Source organism: Acomys minous (genome assembly GCF_964271855.1).
Source record: "Acomys minous genome assembly, chromosome: 3".
Taxonomy (NCBI): domain Eukaryota; kingdom Metazoa; phylum Chordata; class Mammalia; order Rodentia; family Muridae; genus Acomys; species Acomys minous.
The window spans coordinates 83,309,653-83,333,764 of NC_140485.1; the positions used below are offsets into that span (position 1 = coordinate 83,309,653).

General features: G+C 44.8%; 3 protein-coding genes and 1 long non-coding RNA gene across 7 annotated transcripts in view; 3 read left to right on the forward strand and 1 right to left on the reverse strand.

Moving 5' to 3' along the window:
- Positions 1–24,112, forward strand: part of LOC311594406 (bcl-2-like protein 1) — a 109,385-nt gene that overhangs the window by 32,063 nt on the left and 53,210 nt on the right. The window contains exon 3 of one of the 2 annotated variants that reach the window (XR_014778074.1): positions 21,088–21,207. The gene's annotated coding sequence lies outside the window, so the exon portion shown is untranslated. Of the gene's footprint in view, positions 1–1,377; positions 1,510–21,087; positions 21,208–24,112 lie in introns of those variants that run through there. The other variant, XM_084776066.1, reaches the window with a different exon arrangement.
- Positions 1–24,112, reverse strand: part of LOC311594415 — a 161,780-nt gene that overhangs the window by 20,868 nt on the left and 116,800 nt on the right. Inside the window, exon 2 of the long non-coding RNA XR_014778075.1 lies at positions 17,925–18,376. This is a non-coding gene — a long non-coding RNA (uncharacterized lncRNA). The remainder of the gene's footprint in view (positions 1–17,924; positions 18,377–24,112) is intronic.
- The window catches only part of LOC311594392 (targeting protein for Xklp2-like), a 77,140-nt gene that overhangs the window by 17,132 nt on the left and 35,896 nt on the right, over positions 1–24,112 (forward strand). The gene's annotated exons all lie outside the window — the stretch shown is intronic.
- LOC311594411 (targeting protein for Xklp2-like) lies at positions 2,408–12,020 on the forward strand. The gene is made up of 5 exons (XM_084776081.1): positions 2,408–2,533; positions 5,565–5,688; positions 6,439–6,590; positions 9,025–9,193; positions 11,903–12,020. The coding sequence occupies exons 2-5, from the start codon at positions 5,619–5,621 to the stop codon at positions 11,992–11,994; spliced, it is 483 nt and encodes a 160-aa protein (XP_084632207.1). The 5' UTR covers positions 2,408–2,533; positions 5,565–5,618; the 3' UTR covers positions 11,995–12,020.

The window sequence follows — 24,112 nt, forward strand, 5'->3', positions numbered from 1 at the left end:
TTATGAGTCGTCATGTGGGTGCTGGAAATGTAAGCCAGGTGTCTGGAAGAGCAGCTAGTGGTTTTAACTGTTGAGTATCGCCCTAGCCCTACCATTTAACCTTTTTTTTTCTTTTTGAGACAGGGTTTCTCTGCAAAACCCTGGCTGTCCTGGAACTTACTCTGTATAACAGGCTGGCCTTGAACTCCTCTGCCTCCTGAGTGCTGGGATTAATGACTTGCATCACCACCACCTAGCTAAACATTTAATTAGTATTTTAGAACACTTCTACAGAAGTCTGACTAGGTTTTTGGTCTCTCATAGTTGAGAACACTTACTATAAAGAGACAGAAAAGGAAAATCTTCAGAAACAATCCATTCCATCAAATGACTGCTCTTCTCTGAATGCTAAGGGAACTGTATCAAGAAATACTCCTGTCCAGCTTCAGAGGTAAGAGTGGGGCCACAGCAGTGGGTGTTCCTGGTGCTGCTCAAACGGTAGAGGAACTCCCCGGCCTTGTGTGGTGGGGCTGTGGACTCCTATGTTCACTCAGTGATTCTGGATTGTAGCTTGCCGCTTTACTTTATAGGTAGGTGCTTTAGACACTGAATTGCTTGCTCAAACTTGTTCATTCCTTTTTTGTGTGTTGATTTTGTTTTATTTTTAGTTTTTTGAGACAGTTTCTCTGTGTAGCCCTGGCTGTCCTGGAATCCCTGCTTTGTTTCCTGGTCATGGGCCTTTTTTGCTATTATTCTATTTCCCTTTTTCTGTGTTTATATTTTATCTTATCCCTCCCACTCTCTCTGTGTTCTTTCCCTCCTCCCCGGGGAAGTAAGTCTTGGTTCCTTGTCCTTGCTGGGCAGGTCTTCTACACTCATCTATACCCAGTCCTCAGTCACAGATATTTTAGTGTTTTATTTTAAAAACTGAGGCAGGTCCTCACTGTGTAGCCAAGAACTAACTTCAAACTCTACCTCTTTTTGTTCGTGTTTTTCGAGACAAGGTGGAACTCATTCTCTTGAACTCCAGATCTGCCTGCCCCTGTAGGGCGTGCCACCATGCTTGGCCCTTCACTCCTAAACGCTAGGATTAGAGGCATGTACCACACCCCGGGTTCTTTAGCTTTCCTGAATGCTGAGAGGATAATATGTTTAGTCTGTTTTGTTGGTGTTTTAAAAAGTCAGTTTTATTGGTCTAAATTATAAACCACCAGCATATTTGAATATCAGACTTTTATAGTCGTAAGTGACAAATTTTCACAAACATTAGATTACTAGAAATGGAAAATAGATGTTTTATTGTCCTTGTAGTTGACATACTGTTACTGTCTGGAGAATATTTGCATATCTCTAGTGAATGCATTCATCAGAAGATATGTTGTATCAATTTCACCATAGGCGATCTGTTAGACTCTCTGCTCAGAAGGAGTTGGAGCAGAAAGAAAAAAACCATGTTGCCCTTGTTGAAATGAAAGCAAAGAGACGCGCCACTTCTGATGGTGACGGCCTGCCTAACAAGAGGATGAAGGTGTAAGTAGAGCAGGCTGCTTCCTGTTGTCTTGCAACTCCCTCCTGTGTGGCTGGGTTTCTCTCCTGAATTGGGAGTCGGGACTTATACAGTAAAACTACCAGGGCGTCCATCTGCATTCGGCTTGGTGTCCCTGTAGATTGGGAAACTCCAAGGCCATAGCTTTGGTCAGGGGAGCTGTTAGCTGTGTCCCTTCTGGAAGGTACTCAGATCTTGTTTACAGGTTTGTCGTGAAGTGCCCTCCTGTGGTAGTGACCGCCCAGACTGTGTCGCCGTGCTTATTACTGTTTTGTAACTGGCATGTGTTTCACTGCAAGGAATGCTCTTAAGGTGTATGAATAATGTGTGTCCTGCAGAGAGGTCAAGACTAGCCTGCCGCTGGCTTTGGTTGGCTCTTAGCTTCTTTTTTTTACTTTGCTTAAGCTTCATTATCAGATGGTAACTGCAGTTATCTTTAGACCTATCCATGCTCAAGAGAGTATATTGTAAGGGATGCAGGCTAGCATTCATTCAGGAAAGTGAGGCCTTCCGTAGAGCCTGTGTCTTACATTTTATCTTAGTTGTTGGGGTTGTCACTTGAATCTCTCAGTTGCAGCAGAGGCTGCTGAAGCAAGAACAATACTTATTTGTAGCTGGGTCCACTGCTGCTGCTCCCGAAGGAACAGCTGGCGTAGCTATCAGGAAGGCTGTCCACTGCCTTCTGTATTTGAGTGAGGAGAGAATTACTGTATATCCTGAAACACCACTGGGTGCCTGGCCAGCCCGCGTGGCTGACCTGCTGGAGCACTTCTGTGCGTGAGCTGATGATGCCACTGAAGAACCCTGTGGTTCAGTCATCTTGTTAGCCCCCAAAATGAGGGTGAAAATTGAAATTTATTTTCTGTTCATTTTGAACTCAAGTGCTCATAAAAAGAAACCGGAGGAAGAGGAAGAAGGCAGTGTTCCAGCTACTTCAAGAAAGGGTGAAGGAGAAGGCCTGGAGAAAGCCAAGGGCAGGCATGCTGTGTCTGCTGCCCCACCTGCAAGGTAAATTCCTCCCCAGAGTAAGCTTCCGAGTAAGTACAATATGTTAGAAATAGGTCTGTCATCAAGCCAGTCGGCACACAGCCATCTGGGAAACTCTTAAAAGTTGCCTGTGACCTGAAGGGTACGGGGATGGTAAGCAGGGAGCACAGACGCTAGTTTAAAATCCACACACAGCACAGGATGAGTGCAGGCTCTCACCACCTCGGCGTACAGGCCTCCTTGCGCTTCTTTGCCTTTACCCAGTAAGTGTACCTGATCTTAGCCGGTAATCAACTGTGGGGTGTCGTTTATTCACTTGCCAAGAGATGATTTCAAGTTTTTCTGAAAAGTCTTATTTATGCTTTAATAGATAATGGTTTATATTTATTGCCAGAGCCAGACATAGTTGTGCACTCCTTTAATCCCAGAACTCTGGAGGCAGAGGCAGGTGTATCTATCGATGTGAGTGTGAGGCTAGCCTGGTCTACAAAGTGATTCCAGGACAGCCAGGGCTACACAAAGAAATCCTGTGTCAAAAAACAAAACAAAACAAAACAAAAAAGATATCTAGCCGGGCGTGGTGGCACACTCCTGTAATCCCAGCACTCGGGAGGCAGAGGCAGGTGGGTCCCTGTGAGTTCGAAGCCAGCCTGGTCTACAAAGTAAGTCCAGGACAGCCAAGGCTACACAGAGAAACTCTGTCTCGAAATTCCTCCCTCCCAAAAATACTTATCGCCAATTTTATATCTGAAATTAAATAGCAAAAAGCTTTTCAATGCCATCCCTGTTTGTTTTTGTAGCATAGGCTGATCTTGCATGAGCCTAGGATGACCTTGAGCTTGTGTTTGTTTTGCCTCCACCTCCCTGGTGCTGAGAGTTTGGCTCTGCAGCACCCCAGCTGGTGTGTGTGGCACAGGAATTTAAATTAAGCTTTGCACATGGTAGTAAATGCTGCCTACAAAGCTTCATGCCGAGCCCGCATCTGCCTCCTCATAACTTTAAATTGCTTCATATCTAGTTGATACAATATATAAGCATCAAATTATTTTCTATTCATCTTTTGGGTTTTTTGAGCCAGGGTTTCTCTGTGTGGCTTTGCTCTCTGTACAGCAGGCTGGCCTCAAACTCATATCTGTCTGCTTCCGCCTTCTAGGTGCTGGGATTAAAGGCATGTACCTCCAAACCCAACTCTATTTTTAAGTTTTGTAAATTGACTACTTATAATATTTTATGTGGTACAATGTTATAATCTAAAAGTGATGGTGGAATAGTCAAACCAAACTGTTATGTCCAAAACCTTAGACCTTTTTTTTTGTTTTGTTTTGTTTTTTGTTTTTTGGCGACAGGGTTTCTCTGGGTCACCCTGGCTGTCCTGGACTCACTTTGTAGACCAAGTTGTCCTGGAATTCTGGCATGTGTCACCATGCCCGGTTTAGATTTTTTTTTTTTAATGATTTTTTTATTATTATGTATAGTGCTCTGCCTGCATGTACAGCTACATGCCAGAAGAGGGCATCAGATTACATTATAGATGGTGTGAGCCATCTTGTGGTTGCTGAGAATTGAACTCAGGTCCTTTGGAAGAGTAGTCAGTGCTCTTAACGTCTGAGCCATCTCTCCAGCCCTCAAACAGTCCTTGTTTTTATTTATTTTATTTTTTGTTTTTTAATTTATTTTAATTTTTTTTGAGACCCAGTTTCTTGTGTAGCCTTGGCTGTCGTGGACTCATTCTGTAGACCAGGCTGGCCTTGAACTCACAGAGATCTGTCTGCCTCTGCCTCCCGAGTGCTAGAATTACTGGCGTGAGCCACCATACCTGCCTGCTGCTGCTGCTGCTTTTTTTTTTAACTTTACATCTTGTTTGTAGCTCCCTCCCTCCCTCATCCCCTCTCATCCCGCTGTCCTCAGAAAGGGGGAGCCCTCTTCCCCTATCGTCTGACCTAAGCCTATCAAATCTCATTTGGACTTCCTGTGTCTTCTTCTGTGCCAGGGGGCACAGAGTCCTTGTCAGGGGCAACCCCTACTCCTCATATGTGGGACCACCAGGAGACTGTGCTGCCTGTCTACTACACCTGAGCAGAGGGTCTATGTCCTCACCATGCATGGTCTTTTTTAAAAGATTTATTTATTTATGCATGTAAGTGTTTTCTGATGTACCACATTTGTGTGGGTACTATGGAGGCCAGAAGAGGGTGTCAGCTCCCCTGGAACTGAAGTTAAGGATGGTTGTGAGCTTCCATGTAGATGCTAGGACCTGAACCCATGTGCTCTGCATGGCAGTAAACGCTCTTAACTGCTGAGCCTAGTCCCTAACCCTCACCCTAGTCCCTGTGTCTCAGATTCTTAACATGGTTTTATATTGTGAAGACTGAAGAATCATCATCGTAGTTTTAATATATTATTTCTGTGTTCACCATGCTGTCCAATAGACCTCTAAAATTCCTCTAGTTTTTTTTTTTTTAGTTTATTTTATTTATTTGTTTTATTTATTTATTTATTTTTATATTTTAAAGGTTTATTTATTAAATACACAGTGTTTGCCTGCAGGCCAGAGGAGGGCATCAGATCATATTATAGATGGTTGTGAGCCACAATGTGGTTGCTGGGAATTGAACTCAGGATCAGAAGAGCAGACAGTGCTCTTAACCTCTGAGCCATCTCTCCAGACATCCTTTATATTTTTAAACTTTTTTTTTTTTTTTTTTAGTTTTTCAAACTTTTAAAAATTATTTTATTCACATTATATCATGATGGTGATCCCCTCTCTCTTATCTTCCTGTTCCCACCCTCCCTCCCTCTTCTGCCCTCTTCCCCTCCCCTAGACCCCTGACAGAGATCCACCTGCCTCTGCTTCTCCAGTACTGGGATTAGAGGTCTGCGTCACCACGCCTTTTCATAATGTTACCTAATTAAGCCAACATGTGTTGTTGGTAGATAAACCTTTTGGTTTTGATAGATCATAGGTTATACATACAGTCTACTCAGTAGCATTGGTCTTTGGATTACTGAATGCTTCTTTTCCTTTCTTCTCTCTTGCTGTTTCTGTTTCCAGGCAGAAGGTTCTAAAGAGTACTGAAGAACAGGAGTTGGAGAAAAGACTGAAACAATGCAGCAGGAGGTGGTGGAGATGCGGAGAAAGAATGAAGAATTCAAGAAGCTTTCTCTCGCAGGGCCAGGTCACTTGAGTCTTAACTATGAGGGCTTCTTGGAAAAAACAAACAAAAAAGAGGCTGGAGAGATGGCTCAGCGCTTAAGAGCACTGGCTGCTCTTCCAGAGGTTCTGAGTTTAATTACCAGCAAGCACATAGTGGCTCACAACCATCTGTAATGGAATCTGATGCTCTCTTCTGGTGTGCAGGAAAACAGAGGACACATATACATAAAAATAAATCCTAAACAAACAAACAAAAACCTCCATCAAATTCAGTTGCAGTTAGAAGGAAAAGGATAACTGAGTGAAGAGCTCAGACTTGCTGTGTTCTGGCATAGCGGTGTTGGTGGCACCAAAGCTAAAGAGTCCTGCTTACTGGATGGAAAAGTACCTTGGACTTTATAGAGCCCCCTTTTAGAGAGTTTGAGTTAACTTTTGCTTTTAAAGTCAGTCTACAGCGTCCGTAGGGGTTGGATTTTCAGTGGTATGGAATGTTGACTAGAATTTGTATGGCCCTGAGTTCCATCTCTAACACTACTTTTAAAAAAACAGGTGAGGTCATGACTATCAAAGCTATGACTATCTCCTGTCCTAGCAGAAGGGTTCATTTTCCTTACCTAGTTTGCATCTGAACAAAGGCCTTCAAACCCAATAGAACTCAGACATAAAACCTAGATCCACAGTAACAGAAATACAGAAAGGATTACAGTTGCAAAGGGACTCACTAATGTTCTCTGTTCTTAATGTTAACTGTGTGTTTTACTCTGTTCCTCAGTGCAACCTGTGAAGAAACCTGTGAGCCAGGTCACCAAAACAGTTGACTTTCACTTCCTCACAGATGAGCGAATCAAACAACATCCCAAGAACCAGGAAGAGTATAAGGAAGTGAATTTCATGTCAGAACTTCGAAAGCATCCCTCATCTCCTGTAAGTCGACAGGCAACGGTATTATTACTAATTCAGTAGGACTCAGCTGTAGCGTGGTGAGCATTATTTACACTAGGATGGTTGAGGGAAGCTTACTCCTTGAATCAAGATAGATACAAATTCCTTATGAACTCTGTGACTGCCAACAAGTCACTCCTTTGGGAATGCATGTTACCAAGTTGTGTAAAGATTAACATGGGACACAAAGCACATAAAGTTATGTGTGGCAAATTTGTAGAGGCCTTTTCCCGCACCTCAGGCTCAGGGCCGAAACAGGTGGGAAAGTCCGGCCTCGTGGCCTCACCTCAAACAAAAGACAGCGGTGACTACAAATGCTTCTGGTGGAGCCCTGCTAATGAACGGGACACACTATGAGAGGTCTGCGCCAAGCCACTGCATCAGGGAGTTCTCTCCTAGGACTGTCAGAAGGTACACACGAGCTCACCAACAGGAGCTAAACGAGGATGACCACAGTAGAAATGCTAGCACGGGTGAGGGAAAGCTCAGGAGGCCTCAAGCCTAACAGAAAACTCCTAGGAATAAGGAATGCTGACAACACACACACACACACACACACACACACACACACACACACACACACACACACACACCCACCCACCCACCCACCCACCCACCCACCAATATACAGACTGCTTTAATCACGGTTTCTATCGCTGTGATGTGTGGGGAGGAAAGGATCTATTTGGATTGCACTTCCACATTGCTTCAAGGAAGTCAGCAACTAACCAAAACAGGACAGGATCCTAGAGGCAGGAGCTGATGCTGAGGCCATAGAGGGGCACTGCTTACTGGCTTGTTTCCCCCATGACCTGCTCAGCCTGCTTTTCTATAGAATCCAGGACCTTTCTCTGTGTAGCCTTGGCTGTCCTGGGCTTGCCTTGTAGACGAGGCTGTCCTCAAATTCAGAGTATCTGCCTGCCTCTGACTCCTCCTTTGGGTTTAAAGGGATGCACCACCACCATTTGTCTTTTTTTTTTTAATTTAAATAGACACTCTTACCTTAGAGCCTGGTTTTGTTTTTGTTTTTGTTTTTAAAGACAGGGTCTCAGTCGAGGCTTGCCTTAAGCTTGCTGTGTAGCTGAGGATAACCTTGAACTCCTGATCCTCCTGCCTCCACCTCCCCAGTAATGGGATGGTGAGCTGGCACTACCACTCCTGACGTCAGGCAAAGTTTTATTTCCTTTTTATTATTTATGGTTAGACCTAAGTGTCTGGTGAGTGTATGCCATGTGTCTGTGGGTGATGGTGGAGGCCAGAGAGGGCGTTGGATCTTCACCTGGACAGCTGGGAGTTAGAGGTAGTTCTGAGCCACCTGATGTGGGTGCTGAGAATTGAACTCAGGTCTTCTGGAAGAAGAGCAGGTATTCTTAACCACTGAGCCTCCTCTCCAGGCCCTCCTCCTTTTATTTACTTGTTTATTTTATGTGTATGTGTGTTTTGTCTCTGTGAATGCCTATAGATCATGCGTGTGTCCCGTTCATTAGCAGGGCTCCACCAGAAGCAATGATGGTCCCAAGTCAACATTCCAGGACTAGTGAGCTGCTCGCATTCATAGTCACCATTGCCTTTTATTGAGATGAGGCTGGACACTGGCTGGTCTGGGTCAGCCTTAAACCCTGAATTTGGTGCTGCCGCTTTAGAAATGATGTCCTTGAGTTTTGCTCCTGTTCCGATCAGTTTAATTAATGATCCAGCCAGGCATAATGGAGCAAGGCTTTAATCTTCGCACTTGGGAAGGCAGAGGCAGATAGATCTCTTGTGAGTTCAAGGCTGCTTGGTCTAAATAGTGAGTTCCAAGTCAGCCAGGGCTACACAGAGAGACCTGTCTAAAACAACTCATGAAAAATAGATTAAAAAATTAATGATACTCAGTGAAGAAGGCTGTTGCATCAGTCAGTTTGAGGTTATGCATGGAGAGAAGTTAGGCTTCTGTCTGACCTGGAATAGCAGCCCAGCACCCCATGGGGGTGTGTGTGTGTGTGTGTGTGTGTGTGTGTGTGTTTCCCTTTTCTTTCTCCTCCCTTTGTTTTTTCTTTTTCCAAGACAGGGTTTCTCTGTGTAGCTTTAGCTGTCCTGGACTCCCTTTGTAGACCAGGCTGGCCTCGAACTCACAGAGATCTGCCTGCCTCTGCCTCCCGAGTGCTCGGATTACAGGGCCTGCACTACTGTGCTAGACTCCCCCTCCCCTTGACTTTTAAGAACACTTACTCTTGATGGGTTCCAAACATTTATATACTTGGGGGAAACTGCATATGTACTATGGCCAAACAATCTCCTAAGTGCTATATTTTTCAAAAAGAAAAATGATAAAGGATTGGTAAACTAGCTGTGAGGATTCCGGTCGAGCACCTGTGTGAGCACGTGGCTTGCGGTAGATCTCACTTAAGTTGCTGAACAACTTCTCTCTTCACAGGCCCGAGTGACTAAAGGATGTACTATCGTTAAGCCTTTCAATCTGTCCAAAGGAAAGAAAAGAACATTTGATGAAGCGGCGTCTACATATGTGCCCATTGCACAGCAGGTTGAAGCTTTCCACAGACGAACCCCTAATAGATATCACCTGAGGAACAAGAAGGAGGAGAGTAAGTTTCCTACCAGCACCTCACTGACTGGAGCCGCTTCCACAGTCACTGGCACAGCAAGAGGGATTGTTGTTTGTTTCTTTGTTCTTGTTTTTTCTCTATTTAAAAAAAAAGATTTATTTATTATGTCCTGCATGTACGCTTATAGGGCAGAAAATGGCATCAGATTACATTACAGATGGCTGTGAGCCACCATGTGGTTGCTAGGAATTGAACTCAGGACCTCTGGAAGAGCAGTCAGTGCTCTTAACCTCTCAGCCATCTCTCTAGCTCCCTTCAACCCCCCCCCCCTTTTTTTTTTACTTTCAAGTCAGGGTTTCTCTGTGTAGCCTTGACTGTCCTAGACTCATTTTGAAGACCAGGCTGGCCTCAAGCTCACAGAGATCCACCTGTTTCTGCCTCCCCAAGTGTTGGGATTACATTCACGCACCATCACACCTGGTTGAAAGAGTCAATGCTGACAAGTTTGTATAGATTTGAAGGTGAACAGATGAAAGGATTTCAATTGTTTTTGTTTTTACAAAAACAAGTTCTGCAAGAAGGTAAAGTCTAAAGACTCAAAACAATGTAAAACCAAGCTATCAGGAGAATATGGCTAAGCAGTATTGTTTTAAATGAGAATCCCAGATCGTTCTATTTTACCAATAAAGACACAGGAACCAGATGCTGGGTGAAAAACCTGCTAGCTCAGAAAGGCAGAGAAAGCACCCAGCTCACGCCCCGATGGAGAAGGCCCAAAAGTCTCACCAGCTCAGTTGACAACCCAGGAAGAAAAGGTCAAAAACCCCAAGGCCAAAGCCTTGCTAGCTCAAAGTCCAAAAAGCCAAATGTCAAGGAGCTGGGGCGCTAGAGAGCTAAGAGCCTGAGAACTAAAGCTAAAATCCCGAGAGTGGAAAATGCCAAAGACCCCTTCTGCTCTCTGATTCCTGTCAGCTGGCTTTAACTTTATTAAACCCTGTGTCCAGGAAGATCTTGGATTGAAGGTGTGTGCTAGGACTCAGCCACGCCAAACAAAAGATAGGTTTTTACAGTTCACAATCTGAGGGACCATACAGGGATCAAATACAATCTGAGGGATCAATCACATTGAGATAAAACATCCTGTAACAAAGCTGGGTTGGTTGTGCATGCTTGTAACCTCAGCATTTGGGAGGTAAGGGTTCGTATCTACAAATTTTCTATTACGCATTGTTTCGCACTTTTTTAAGGTGGCCACATGAGTTGCTTTAAATGCAGTTTTTCTCTTCTTACTGTAGTGCTGGTGATTCAGCTAGGCAAGCACTCCACCGCTGTGGTGCTGTGTTCTCCTTAAATACCATTTCTTGGTTTTTGGTTTTGTTTTTTGAGACAGGGTTTCCCTGTGTAGCCTTGGCTGTCCTGGGCTCACTTTGTAGACCAGGCTGGCCTGGAACTTACAAAGATCTGCCTGCCTCTGCCTCCTGAGTTCTGGGATTAAAGGTGTGTGCTACCGCGCCCTACTTAAATACGGTATTTTTAATATTGCTATTATATTCTAATATTTTATATTATGAACATAGTGAATTTTTTAATCCTCATGGAATTAAGTTCTCACCTAGCCAAGGCTTCATAATCAGATTGTTTAAAAAGAGAAGCCAGTGAATGAATTAGATTTGTTCTAAGTAATTATGAAAATTGATAAGGTTGTTATTGACCAGGGAAACCAATACCTCCTGTGAGTGTTTGTAATGCTCTAAATCAGTGGTTCTAACCCTTGGGACCCCTTTGGGGTCAAACGGCCCTTTCACTGGGTTCACCTAAGACCATTGGAAAACACATTACAATTCGTAAGAGTAGCAAAATTACAGTTATGAAGTAGCAACAAAAATAAATTTATGGTTGGGGTCACCATGACGTGAGGACTGTATTAAAGGGTCACAGCGTTAGGAAGGCTGAGAACTACTGCTCTAATGATGTGTTGGCATGGTTGTTTTCTCTCTGTCTGCCTCTTGACTTTCTCTAACTTTCCCCAGTCGACTATCTAACTTTCCTTTTTTTTTTTTTCTTCCTCTCTTTGGTGTAGTTCTATAGTGAGGTCGCTTTGGAAGTTGAAATGTAGTATAAACTGGCCATAAACTGATCCTTCTGCCTCAGCTTCCTAAATGCTCGGACTGCAGATGTGATCCACCATGCTGACATTTCCATCTCACTTGCTGTGTGTGGTGGCCTGGATGCTTTGATACAGATGTTTTTTGTGAAACTCATAAAGTTGGGAGTTACTCAGTAAAGGTCTGGTAATAAAAACATAGTGAACAAGAAGTAAAACAGTTGCTGTTGTCAATGGAAAGGGCTATGGAGTGGTAAGGGCCCTTCAGACAGAGTGCAGAGATGGCAGAAGAATTTGTCTAAAAACTATCCTTCAATAAGAGTGATAGGGAGCTGGGTGGTGGTGGCGCATGCCTTTAATCCCAGCACTTGGGAGGCAGAGGCAGGTGGATCACTGTAAGTTCGAGGCCAGTCTAGTCTACTGAGTGAGTCCAATACAGCAAAGGCTACACAGAAACCCTGTCTGGAAAAAAAAAAAAAAAAAGGAGGAAGGGAGGGAACATTTGTCAGGTTGATTGGCATAAGCTGAGTTGATCCTACAAAGCCAGGTTCTCTTGTTCATCCATTTCTATCTAGTTGACTCAGCACTTCCACGTGACCTGTATCTTGGGGAACTAAGCAGATGTCTGCAATTTTGTTTTACAGACTTGTTACCCTCCAGATCTGCAACCAAGATGAACCGAGATCCCCAGACTCCCGTACTGCAAACCAAATACCATGCAAGGCCTGTGAATTGAGCCCTTTAAACTGCATCTCTTTTCAGCACACATGTTCCGATCAGTCTGCATTTTAGCCACACATTGCCTCTCTCTCTAGACCTACTTACAGTCTAAGAGCAAATCCACTCCTGCTGCATCTCTTTGTCATCCGCAGCCCAATGCGCTGGTGTCCTGGTCACAGCATCAACTTGAACACTTCTGGGTCACCTCAGGACACCCCAAGTATTCTTACCAAAACATTTTCCAAGATCTTAGTGGCGCAAGGTCTGGAATGAAATTCGAAGTGTTCATCCTCTGGTTTTTTCTTTGCCTCTCGCTCCCGAATTCGTTTCTCAATTCCCAAATCAAAACCAACAAGCTGAGTAAGAGGCTTAACGGGCAGCGTCTTGGGCAAGATGGGGCCACCTTCAAAAATCCTGGGATCAAATTCCTGTGCTTTGAATTTGTATCTGTAACAAAGGAATTTAAGTAATAAATACAAAATGCTTTTAAATCAGATAAAATCTGCAGAAATTTTTAGTAATCTCATTCAGGTCTCAAATGGAGTAGAAGTGTCTGAGGGGCTCCCCCTTGGAACACCCACTTCTTCTCAGTATCCTTTTTTAAGTGGCTCTTAAAAGTCTTTTTGCCATCACAGGGTTTTCCAGACTCCCTAAAACAATGTCCCCAGCAGCCACATGGGGCTCTTCACCTTCTGCTTGAAAATTACCCGGGTACTTTTTAGGGCCCAGTGGAACCTGGAGAAATTCCTGACTTTCTTGTGGGCAACCACCAGTTTTGTTTGGGCTGAGTGAAGCAGTATTGTTAGCCGACCCCTTCTCCTAGCAGACGCCTGTCTCAAGGCTGGTGGATTCGGGTGCCATTCTCCTCTTGGTTTTTCCCCAGCCCTCAGCTTACATCGAGTCTTGCTTTTCTGCAGTCGCTGATTTGTCTGGTTTAGTGTGGTTAGATTTAAGGGTAATCACCAGTGATCTGCTCTGCAATAGAAACAGCACCCTCAACAACCTTGGTCTACCAAGGTTGCTGTCTCCATCCCCAGCCTGGAGGCTCCTCCCTAGGACTCCTCCTCTTTTCTTGCAGGACTCACTCTGGATCCTCTGTTGTCTGTGCAACTCACAGTGTGTCTTCCCCGCCTCCATTGGGCATGGAGGGATACAGATAGTCCCCCTGGGGTTTTGTTTCACCTAGGGAAGGAGAGATCCAGACAAATTGCCACCAGTTTGTTATTCATCTTATATATGAGGTCCCCAGCATTTTGCTTAAAGGAAGTTAAGCTAACTGGTAGTTTTAAGTTGCTGCAGAGAAGGCGTTTCTAACAGCTGTACTCTCTCAGGAGCTGAGGTATAGTCCACATCTTGCTCACATTGGTTATCTCAACCCAGAGCACTGGGACTGAGGATCTGAGGAAAAGACCTTAGCAAACCAGACTATTAATGGTGGGAGCTTCCTCTAACCAAATTATTGAGCCCCGACTCTTCTAGGCACTGGGAAACAAATACCAAGCAAAACTAAGTTATTGCCTCATGTAGTTCATTCTAGTGGAAAGACAAAAAGCAAACAAACAAAAACTGTAATGGAGGCTAAGGCTCAGTCTGTAAAATGCTTGCTATGCTAGCATAAGAATCTAAGTTTGGCCGGGCGTGGTGGCGCACGCCTTTAATCCCAACACTTGGGAGGCAGAGGCAGGTGGGTCGCTGTGAGTTCGAGGCCAGCCTGGTCTACAAAGTGAGTCCAGGACAGCCAAGGCTACACAGAGAAACCCTGTCTCGAAAAACAAACAAACAAAAAAAGAATCCAAGTTTGACCCAGGCAGTGATGACACACGCCTTTAATCCTGACACTTGGGAGGCAGAGGCAGGTGATCTCTGAGTTCAAGGCCAGCCTGTTCTACAGAGTGAGTTCCAGGAAACCCAATGATACACAGAAAAGATGTTTCAAAAAACAAAACCAAAAAAAAAAAAGCAAGACATAGTGGTGTGCACTTGTAATCCCAAAGCTGGAAAGCAGAGACAAGGGGGTTTCTGAGCCAGCCACTCTAGCCTAGTAGTTTTCTTCCAGACCAGTAAGGGAGATAGCTTCTGGGGAGCAATCCCCAGGGTTTACCTGTGGCCTCCAAATGCATGTTCATGCTCGTGTTCATATATATACAAGCTAAGCTGAGTGCAAACACACACACACACACACACACAGTTGTATGACATTTTAGTCAATGATGGAGTGAGTGCATATGGCACAGCAGTCTATAGATACTATGTGCCTCGGGAGCTGGAGAGATGGCACAGTGTTTTAGAGCTCTTGCTGCTGTTCCAGAAGATCAAAGTGGTTTCCAGTGTGTGTCTATGTGTGTCTCTCTCTGTCTGTGATACATCAGCTGATAGTAGGTACTCTGAAGAAAATAAGGAAAATAAGGCAGATTGGTTCCTAGAGAATGCCCGGCAAGGCAGGGTGGGGCAGTACTTTAAAAATGGTAATCAGGGCTGGAGAGATGGCTCAGCGGTTAAGAGCACTGCCTGCTCTTCCAAAGGACCCGGGTTCAATTCCCAGCACCCACATGGCAGCTCACAACTGTCTGTAACGCCAAGATCTGACACCAACATATATAAATTAAAATTAAATAAAATATTAAAAAAAATAAAAAAATAAATAAAAATGGTAATCAAAGGGCCTGGCAAGATGGTTCAGCTAGGAAAGGTGCATGCTGTCATCCCGAGTTAGGTCTCTGGTTCCCACATAGTGGGAGGGAAGAGCTAACTCTGCAAGGTGACCTCTGACTTCCATGTGTGCCATGGCATGCCCCATCCCCTGTAAGTAAATACACAGATAAGGGAATGAAACTTCAAGAGTGATCAAAAAAAGTGGACAACCAAGATGTACCGGAATGAAAAATAGCTCACCCCTCACCTATTGAGGTTCTTTGGCTAGAATGTGAATTAACTTGACATAAGACAAATTAACAGGAGAAAACCCAAACATTTTGATAAATCATGTGTGTACAAGAGCCAAACAAAAAGAAGGACTGGATTCATGATTGAGCTCATGTAGCTTCCTGAGCTACAGAGAGGAATAGGAGGCTGAGTGTAGCGGCACACTGCTGTCATGCCAGCACCCAGGAGCCAGAGGCAGCCAGATCTCTGAGTTGGAGGCCAACCAATAATTAAGTAAGTAAATAAATGGAAGGAAGGAATAGATAGGGCTTTATACAGTGGCCATTCAAGTTATAGAAAGCTTAGCTGTGAATTACAGTGAGTAAATACTGTCCTGCCATTCACATAATATATCTTAGGTAATAAAAGCTGTAGAACAGCCCAGTAGCTGATACAAATAGTTTTGTAACAGACATATTTTTATAGATGTTTCTATAGAAAACAGCTTTTCTCCAGCACAGCCAAGGCTACACAAAGAAATCCTGTGTCAAAAACCAACAACAACAAAAAAAAGAAAGAGAGAGAAAAGAAAACAGCTTTCAGATTACTCCTATGTGTACTCTCTGAGTGTGGATTTCTCAGAATTCCCAGCTTCAGGTATGCGGTACACACAAAGGGTAATACCTGAAGGTGGTGGTATTTGAGCCAAGAGCTGAAGGAGGGGAGACAGTTCACTGTGGGTCCACATAGAGAGCTTTTCAAGCAGAAGAGTGGAAAGATGCTTGGCATTTTCAGGGTGGCAAAAGGACAGTTTGGCTGAAGCAGCAGCAGGGAACAGCATGGTGGGAAATAAAGGCAAAGAGAGCTTAAAGGGAGAGGAGGCTGGGGTCAGAGCACACGGGCGCTACAGGACAGGAGGCTGGGGTCAGAGCACACGGGCGCTACAGGACAGGAGGCTGGGGTCAGAGCTCACGGGCTCTACAGGAGGCGGGGCCTTTGGAGACTTGGGCTTGTTTTGGCTGTTCATGGCTCCACTTCGAGATACTCCTAGAGAGAACCACTTGGGGGAAGGCTTTGGGGCTCCGGCTCCTGCTGAGGTTCGGGGTTCTGGTTACTCCAGGTTCCAGCAGAAGAAATCCTGCTGATTACGCCAGGAGAATCATTCCTCGGAACTGAGTTACAGTTTTGTTATTGTATTCTTTAATCCTCTTTTCCTATTGTTTAGGTTAGTTGGGTTATAAGTGACATACGCTCTGTTAATAAGTTTGTAATAAAATATATTGGTTAAGAAAATTGAGCCTACATCGGGCCCTGTGTAGCCCATGTCGGCCTGAAAGAAGCTATGTAGCATAGGCTGATTGTTGTTTTGTTTTGGTTTTGGTTTTTTGAGACAGGGTTTCACTGGGTAGCCTTGCCTTGCTGTCCTAGACTCACTTTGTAGACGAGGCTGTCCTCGAACTCACAGTGATCCTCCTGCCTCTGCCTCCCAAGTGCTGGGATTAAAGGCGTGCGCCACCACGCCTGGCTTAGGCTGTTGTTTTAAATAGGTGTTTTTTCTTATAGTTCATTTATTATCTTATGTACATTGGTGTTTTGCCTACATGTGTCTATATGAGGGCATTGGATCCCCTGGAACTGGAGTTACAGACTGCCCTGTGGGTGCTGGGAGTTGAACCTGGGTCCTCTGTGAGAGCAGCCTGTGCTCCTAACCACTGAACTGTCTCTCCAGCTGGTGTAGGCTACTCTTGAGCTCTTACTCCTCTTCCTTCACGGCTGGAGTGCTGGGTTTATGGGTGTGCACCAGCATGCTCTATGTTGTGTGTGCTGGGGATTGAGCCCAGGGCTTTGTATATGCTAAGCTAGAACTCTACCAATTTCTATTTTTAAGACAGAAGCTGTGTAAGTTACTATTATGTAACTAAAAGCATTGTTTTTGTTTTACAAGTCTTCTGGCAATTTATGAGTGGAGATGCCTGAGACTTAACACAGGGAAGGCTGGGTTTCTGAAGTGTGTGGGACACACATGGACTCTTGGGAAGCAGGGTTTAGCTAGACAGGGATGAGACAGCCAGGCTGCATATATGTTGAACTGGATGGATAGGAAGGCCCTGTCTAAGTTGACAGCTAAATAGCAAGCGTGGAAAAACTGGATCATACCAAGTAGGTTGGCAAATTTGAAACATTATTTTGGCCAGGTTTATGTTGAAGAGCTCATTCTCATCAGTTTATGTTGCAGGTGCCATTAAGCTTGGTCAAGAAAAAGCTATGTGGAAAAGTTCTTTGTTTCTGATTCTGGTATCAGGAGAGACTGAGTTTTACATTCCCTTTATATATTTTTCCCTTTAGCTTTTCTTGGATCTGTTCTTTACAATGGGAGCCTGTACATCCAGCCTCTTTACTTTTCAAATTTTTATTAAAAAATACACACACACACACACACACACACACACACACACACACACACAAACATTTTTGGGAGAAGAGCAGAGAGGATAATTTATGTATCCTTTCACAAACTTACTATTTTTGCCATGGTAGCAGTTAGGAAACAGACTTGATAATGGTGGGATTGACTAGTCTTTGAGTTATTATTTAGATTTGCATTTTGAGACAGAGGCATGTAAATCAGTAGCCCAAGATCCTTTCTTAGAAAAAGATGGAATTAAGCATTAATAGAAAGGTGTTCTATCAGTCAGGGTTCTATGGAGGAACAGGAGATATGTGTGTATTTGGAAGCCTTGCAGGCTGTGGTCCAGCTAGTTCAGCAATGCTGTCCACCAATGGAAGGTCCAGGAATCCAGGAGTTGTTCAGTCTGCAGGCCGGACGGATGAGCTGGGCTCTAACGTCAGTGAGAGAACGGACTTGCCAGCAAGAGCAAGCAGGCAGAGAGAGCGAGCTGCCTTCTTCCACGTCCTTTCTATAGGCTGCCAGCAGAAGGTGTGGCCCAGATTAATATGCAGGTCTTCTACCTTGAGAGATCTGGATTAAAAGAATATTTTCCAGCTGGGCATGGTGGCTCACGCCTTTGATCCCAGCAACAAAGGAGGCAGAGGCAGGCAGAGTGCTGTGAGTTTGAGGCCAGCCTGGTCCACAAAATCCAGGACAGCCAGGCCTACACAGAGAAACCCTGCCTTGAAAAAAACAAAACAAAAAGAAAGCGACAAGATTCTGATTAGAAGGGGGTTTTCCCACTTTACATGATTAATTAAGGAAAAAAAAAGTCACAGATGTACCTACCTGCTTGGGTTTTAGTTAATTGTAGTTGACAACTAAGAATAGCCATCACATGTTGACCCCTTGTCAACTTGATGTATCTGCTTATATCTACTTATGCCATTTTTATTTTTATTTTTTGAGACTCCCTATGTAGACCCTGCTGGCCTTAAAGTCTGCTTGCCTCTGCCACCCCAGCACTGGGATTGCAGGCTTGCGCCACCATGCCAGGCTACGTATGCAGTTTTGTTTGTTTTTTGTTTTTGTTTTTGTCTTCTTTTGTTTTTCCAGACAGGACTTCTCTGTTGTAGCCTTACCGCTCCTGGGCTTGCTTTGTAGACCAGGCTGGCCTCGAACTCACAGAGATCCACCTGCCTCTGCTTCCCCAGGGCTGGGATTAAAGGCGTGCACCACCACCTCCTGGCCTCTTAGGCCATTCTTAATTTCCAAACGAAAACAATAGCCAGGTCATAATTACACGTGACACGATGTAACTATCCTTCATAGAGCTGCAAATGCATCATGGATGTTAGACTAGATGGCAATGCTCCTAGAGGGACATTCTTTTTGTTTGTTTGTTTGTTTTGTTTTTCAAGACAGGGTTTCTCTGTGTAGCCTTGGCTGTCCTAGACTCACTTTGTAGACCAGGCTGGCCTTGAACTCACAGAACTCCATCTGCTTCTACCTCCACAAGCGCTAGGATTATAGGCATGCGCCACTAAGTTTAGAAGAGCTAATCTTTCTTACCTCTACTGTGGAGAAGCAATCCTATTCCCCTCTGCTAATCTGGACCAGTTGTTATTCCTTTCTTTGCCTGCTGGCTTAAGGGCATCGGAAACCCAAAGGAGCCAGGAGAAGTCTCAACTTCTAGTTCAAATGGATGTTTGTTGTGGCTCCTGGCAGGAGATGCCAGTTCCCAGTCTGGAACCAAAACTTCTAGGCCAGCAGAACTTAGGGCAGAGGGAACAGGAAGCAAACATTTTCCTAGTGGGTTACTAGGGATGATCGTACATGGCACAATTCCCTTTTTGACCCCTTGATTCCTGGACCCATGGATCCTGGCGATGGCAGAAGCTGTACCCTATATTAGATGCAGATTCAAATCATGTACTGCCTTCTGGAGAGCTCTGTCCTAGCCCTGCAGCCCGCTGTCACCTAACTGCTGCTGTAACTGTTCTCAAAAGGTCATTCCATCCTTTTCAGGCCAGATGCTTCAGGGTGGTGGGGACTATGGTAAGACCAGTGGCCGTGATTGTGGGCCCACTGCTGCAAGTCTCTGGCTGTGAAGGGAGCAGAGTCAGCGTCTTCTCTAACTATCCCTGTTACTCTTTTTTTTTTTAATTTGGAACGCTTCACAAATTTGCGAGCGATACAGAGAAGATTAGCATGGCCCCTGCGCAAGGATGACACGCAAATCCACGTTACTCTTAATGGGCCCATGAACAGTGTCCATGATGGCTGAAATGGAGGTTAGGATGAGCTCGGCAGCATGGCCTTCCACTCACCAAGGCTGACATGGCTACAGCTGCTGCTCAATGCCGATCTGCCCACAGCAGAGACCAACCCTGAGCCCCAGATATGCCTGAAGTTTTGCCCACTGTGCAGGTTTCCCTTTGCTGGTATCTTTCAGGGTTGCTTTAGAAAGGAGCTGTGATGCTGTAGTTATCCACCTCTGGGTGGCACCTGCATAACAGGCCGAACCATCACTAAACCAGCCCCTAGTCTCCTCTTCTTTGTCTTGGGGCACACCCATGAGGCATGCTTGGCAACACGTGGTACTGCAGTGGGAGTAGAAACATAGGAGGCAGTCGGGCACCTTCTTTTTTTTTTTTTTTCTTTTTTCCAGTTTTTAGGACAGTTTCTTTGTGTGGCCTTGGCTTTTCTGGACTCATTTTGTAAACCAGGCTGGCCTCAAACTGACAGAAATCTGCCTGCCTTGGCCTCCCGAGTGCTAGGATTACAGGCTGGGATTATGTAATTGCTTATGCCTTCAGGACCTGCTTGGGCCTGATCACATACATTTTACTTATATTTAGTTGATAATAGATTGCTGCTGTGCATGTCCTACTTTATAACACCCAGCTCATGATGACTAGCCTAGGTCACATCATGGCCCATCGTCAAACTTTCAGAATTCCACTAAGGCCCAATAGTAGGTCAAGAGCTGTCACTCAAAGGGAGCATAGTTGTCTGTAGATGATAGTAGAACCGTGCTCCAAAATCCCAAAGGTCTCTTCTGTGATTCATCTATAGGGGCCTTCCAAAAGCTCCCAACAGCATCCTTATCTGCCACTGATACCTCAAGTACCATGGGGTCTGCTGAATCCTATGGCCCAAGTGGTAGAGCAACCTGCGCAGCAACCAGGTCCTATTCAAAGCTAGTAAAACTTGGAATAAGGGTCAAAATAATACACCTAAGTGAGGAATTATCTAGCTCCAGAATTCAAATGGGCCCACTAAAATACTCTACTTCTTTTTTCATGGTGGGAAGGGCTAGGTACAATAATTTATCCTTAACCTTAGAAGGAATATTTCTGCATGCCCCACATGAGTGGATTCCTATGAGTTTCATTGAGGTAGAAGGCCCTTTAAATTTAGTTGGATTTATTTCCCATCCTCTGATGTGCATGTCACCAAGTTAGAAGTGGTTGCTACCTCCTCACATGGTCCAGTCAGCATAATGTTGTCGCTGTAGTGGACCAATGTAATACTGTGTGGAAGAGACAGCGGTCTCTTTGTTATGACACAAGGCTTGAAGTAAAACTGTAAAGGTATATTTCTGGCATGTCGACTAAGCAAATTGCTTCTGTTTGTTCTTATGGACAGGTACTGAGAGAAAGGCGTTTGCTAGATCAGTAGCAGCACACCACGTGCCAGGAAATGTGCTAATCTGCTCGCGCATATCAGCTTCACAGAAATCTGCCCACCCCTGCCTCCCCCAGTGCTGGCATTAAAGGCGTGCGCCACCACCGCCCAGCTTGCACAGAAAAAATTTAAAGTTTAACCTTTCAAATACCTTTCTACTGCTTCCAGGTTCTTCATGTGAAGTGTCTGTAAACTGCAAGCATCCACGAGAGGCTTGAGAGTGAGGTCGAGGTTTCTGAGGCCTGGCTGTAGGAGAAACATTAACTACAGGCCAGGTGAGCATTCACGGTGAGTTATACCCAAAGGGGTAAGAGAAACATTAGCATATCAGCCTCATAAGCCCTTAAGTAACTTGAGTGTCTTTTAAAGCTAATACATGTCTTAGAAATTCTTTAAATTTGGAAAGGAAAAAGTAAAATCACCCACTATCCTGCTTTTTAGAGAAATTATGACTGGCATGTGCTGTTGTGTTGGAGATTAAAGGCGGAGCTTCACACACCTTACCACTGAGCTAGCCTCAAACCTTTTTGTACTTTTAATTTTTATTTTATTTTGTGCATATTTTAAATCTTCTTTTATACATGTAGTATTTTGCCTGCATGTGTGTCTGCGCATCTCTTGCCTGTCTGGTGCCCATGGAGGCCAGAGGAGGATGTTGGTTCAGACAGTTGTGAACTATCATGTGGGTGCTGGGAGCCCTACTCAGGTCTTTTAGAAGAGAGGCCCATACTTACTTATTTTCTTTCTTTCCTTCGTTCGTTTTTTCTTCTCCAGCAAAGGTTCTGTGTAGCCTTTGCTGTCTGAACTCACTCTATACACCAGGTTGGCCTTGAACTCGCAGAGATCCGCCTGCCTCTGCCTGGGATTAAAGGCGTGAGCCACCACACCTGGCCTGAGAGGCCCAAACTCTTAATTACTGACCCAAGCCTCCAGTTCTTTTTTTTTTTGGACTTTGTTTTGGTGTTCTGAGACAGTGTCTCACTATGTAGCCCTGCCTGGCCTGGAGCTCACAGCGATCTGCCTGCCTCTGGAGCGCAGCGATGAAAGGTGAGCGCCTCCATAACTGGCCCTTTTGTTACCTTCTATTTGGAGTCAGGGTCTCAGGCTGTGCTGAGACTGGCCGTGAGCCTGTGATTCTCCCGCTTTTACCTCCTGAGTAGTTAGTATCGCAGGTCTGTGCCACCATGCCTAGCATGAACGGCATTATAGATTTTTGAGTATATTTCAAGTAAAAAGAAAGATATGAGGTATGGGGATGGGGAGTACACATATAATGTCAAATTTAGGAGATTGAGGCAGGAGAATCAGAAATTCTGGGCTAGCTTTGCCCATAAATTCAGTTCAAGGGGTCAGCACATGCCTTTAATCCCAGCACTCAGGAGGCAGAGGCAGGTGGATTGCTGTGAGTTCAAGACAAGCCTGGTCTACAAAGTGCGTCCAGCACAGCCAGGGCTACATAGAGAAACCCTGTCTTGGAAAAAAAAATTCAGTTCACGGCCAGCCTAGCCTATATTTTTTTAGAGATTCTGCCTCAAAACAAAACAAAAAACAAGCTGTGCTTGGTGGCACATCTTATAATCCCAGCACTTGGGAGGTGGTGGCAGAAGTGTTAGGAGTTGAAGGTCATTCTCAGCAATATAGTCATTTTAAGGCTAGGCCGGGCAACGTGTGATCCTGTCTCAGAAATATGTCATGGGAGGTATGGGGAGCGGGGGAAGCCCTGAATGATTGTGTGTAGTTAATATGAACACACACAGATAAACAAAACAAACGTGGGCCAGGTATGGTAGTGGGCATCTTTAATCCCTGCACTTGAGAAGTAGAGCCAGGCAGATCTCTGTTTTTTGTTATTTTGTTTTTGTTTTTTGTTTTGAGACAGGGTTTCTGTGTGTAGCCTTGGCTCTCCTGGACTCTGTAGATCATGCTGGCCTTGAATTCCAAGCGATCCTCCTGCCTCTGCCTCCCAAGTGCTGGGATTAAAGGTGTGTGCCACCCCGCCCAGCTAACCAGGCTGATCTCTGTAAATTCAAGGCTAACTTGGTCTACCTAGAGATTTCCTGGACATCCAGGGCTAAATAGAGAGAGACACTGTCTAAAAACAAACTCAGTAATGTACGAAACTTACAAGATGTGTGTGAGTGTGTGTGTGTGTGTGTGTGTGTGTGTGTGTGTGTGTGTGTGTTATTTACAGGAACATGAGTACCATGGCGTGTGTGGAGGCCAGAGAATAATTTAGGAGCTGAATTTTCTTTCACCGTAGGCAGGGATTGAACTCAGGCTCGCACGCATCTCCCTTACCCATCAAGCTGTCTCCATTGTCCTTGCTTGGTTTTTGAAATAAAGTCTTGTAGGCTGCCCTCAAATCCACTGTGTAGCCAAGGCTGCCCTCAAATCCACTGTGTAGCCGAGGCTGGCCTCCATCCTGCTGCTTCAGCACTCAAGTGCTGTGATTCCATTCATGAGGACCCCATGCCTGTCTGGAATTGGTGAGTTGCAGAAAGAACAGAACACGTTTGCTTGGCGTTTCTGGGCAGTGGTGAATTAGAGCAAATGTCCAGTGTGTCCTGTGTTGACTTTTGAATGTTTAGATGGTGAGGGGGTTGTTTTGGACTTTAAATTGGCCCAACCTTGGAAGCTACATAGATCTGTTTCTGTAAACAGATCCGATTTCAACATAGAAGTTAGCAACTGTGGAAACAAAGTCCATTAGACTTTCTTCAGATTTAGTTTGTACATTTGATTACTAGTCAGAACTAGATGTTGGATATGTTGCCATTTGCTAACTCTAGTTCCTTATGTACAAAGGGAAAATGAAGATGGTAAAATGAAAATATGTGTCAATGTATGAGATCACTTACCCCTAGGAAAGCGTTCGTGAGGAAGTGGCATTGCATGGATGGGGTTATTTTAACTGATTGTTCTAATGAAGCATTGGCTTCTGTGTACTCTCTTGAATTCCCAGCGGGTTAGCTTGTGCTTTCCTCTCTGTCTCAGTGGTGAGGGGCTCCAGCTTCTAGCACATCCATGTGTTTTGCTAGGAGCTGCTAGCCTGCAATTTCAGGCCCGCTTAGAATGCGCTCTGCCGCTCCCCACCTCTTCTAACCTGCCCCTTTTGATTTATAGTGCTTGTCAAGGCTGCTTATTTTTGGTGTGAGGATGAGTGAAGAGAGACGAGAGGCCACAAGAGGCTAAT

Excerpts from the sequence above, each read along its gene's own strand:
- LOC311594411 (XM_084776081.1), top strand. The coding sequence starts at position 5,619 with ATGCAGCAGGAGGTGGTGGAGATGCGGAGAAAGAATGAAGAATTCAAG. Across the intron at positions 5,689-6,438 it reads GCTTTCTCTCGCAGGGCCAG|TGCAACCTGTGAAGAAACCT; the intron begins GTCACTTGAGTC and ends TCTGTTCCTCAG. Across the intron at positions 6,591-9,024 it reads GAAAGCATCCCTCATCTCCT|GCCCGAGTGACTAAAGGATG; the intron begins GTAAGTCGACAG and ends CTCTCTTCACAG.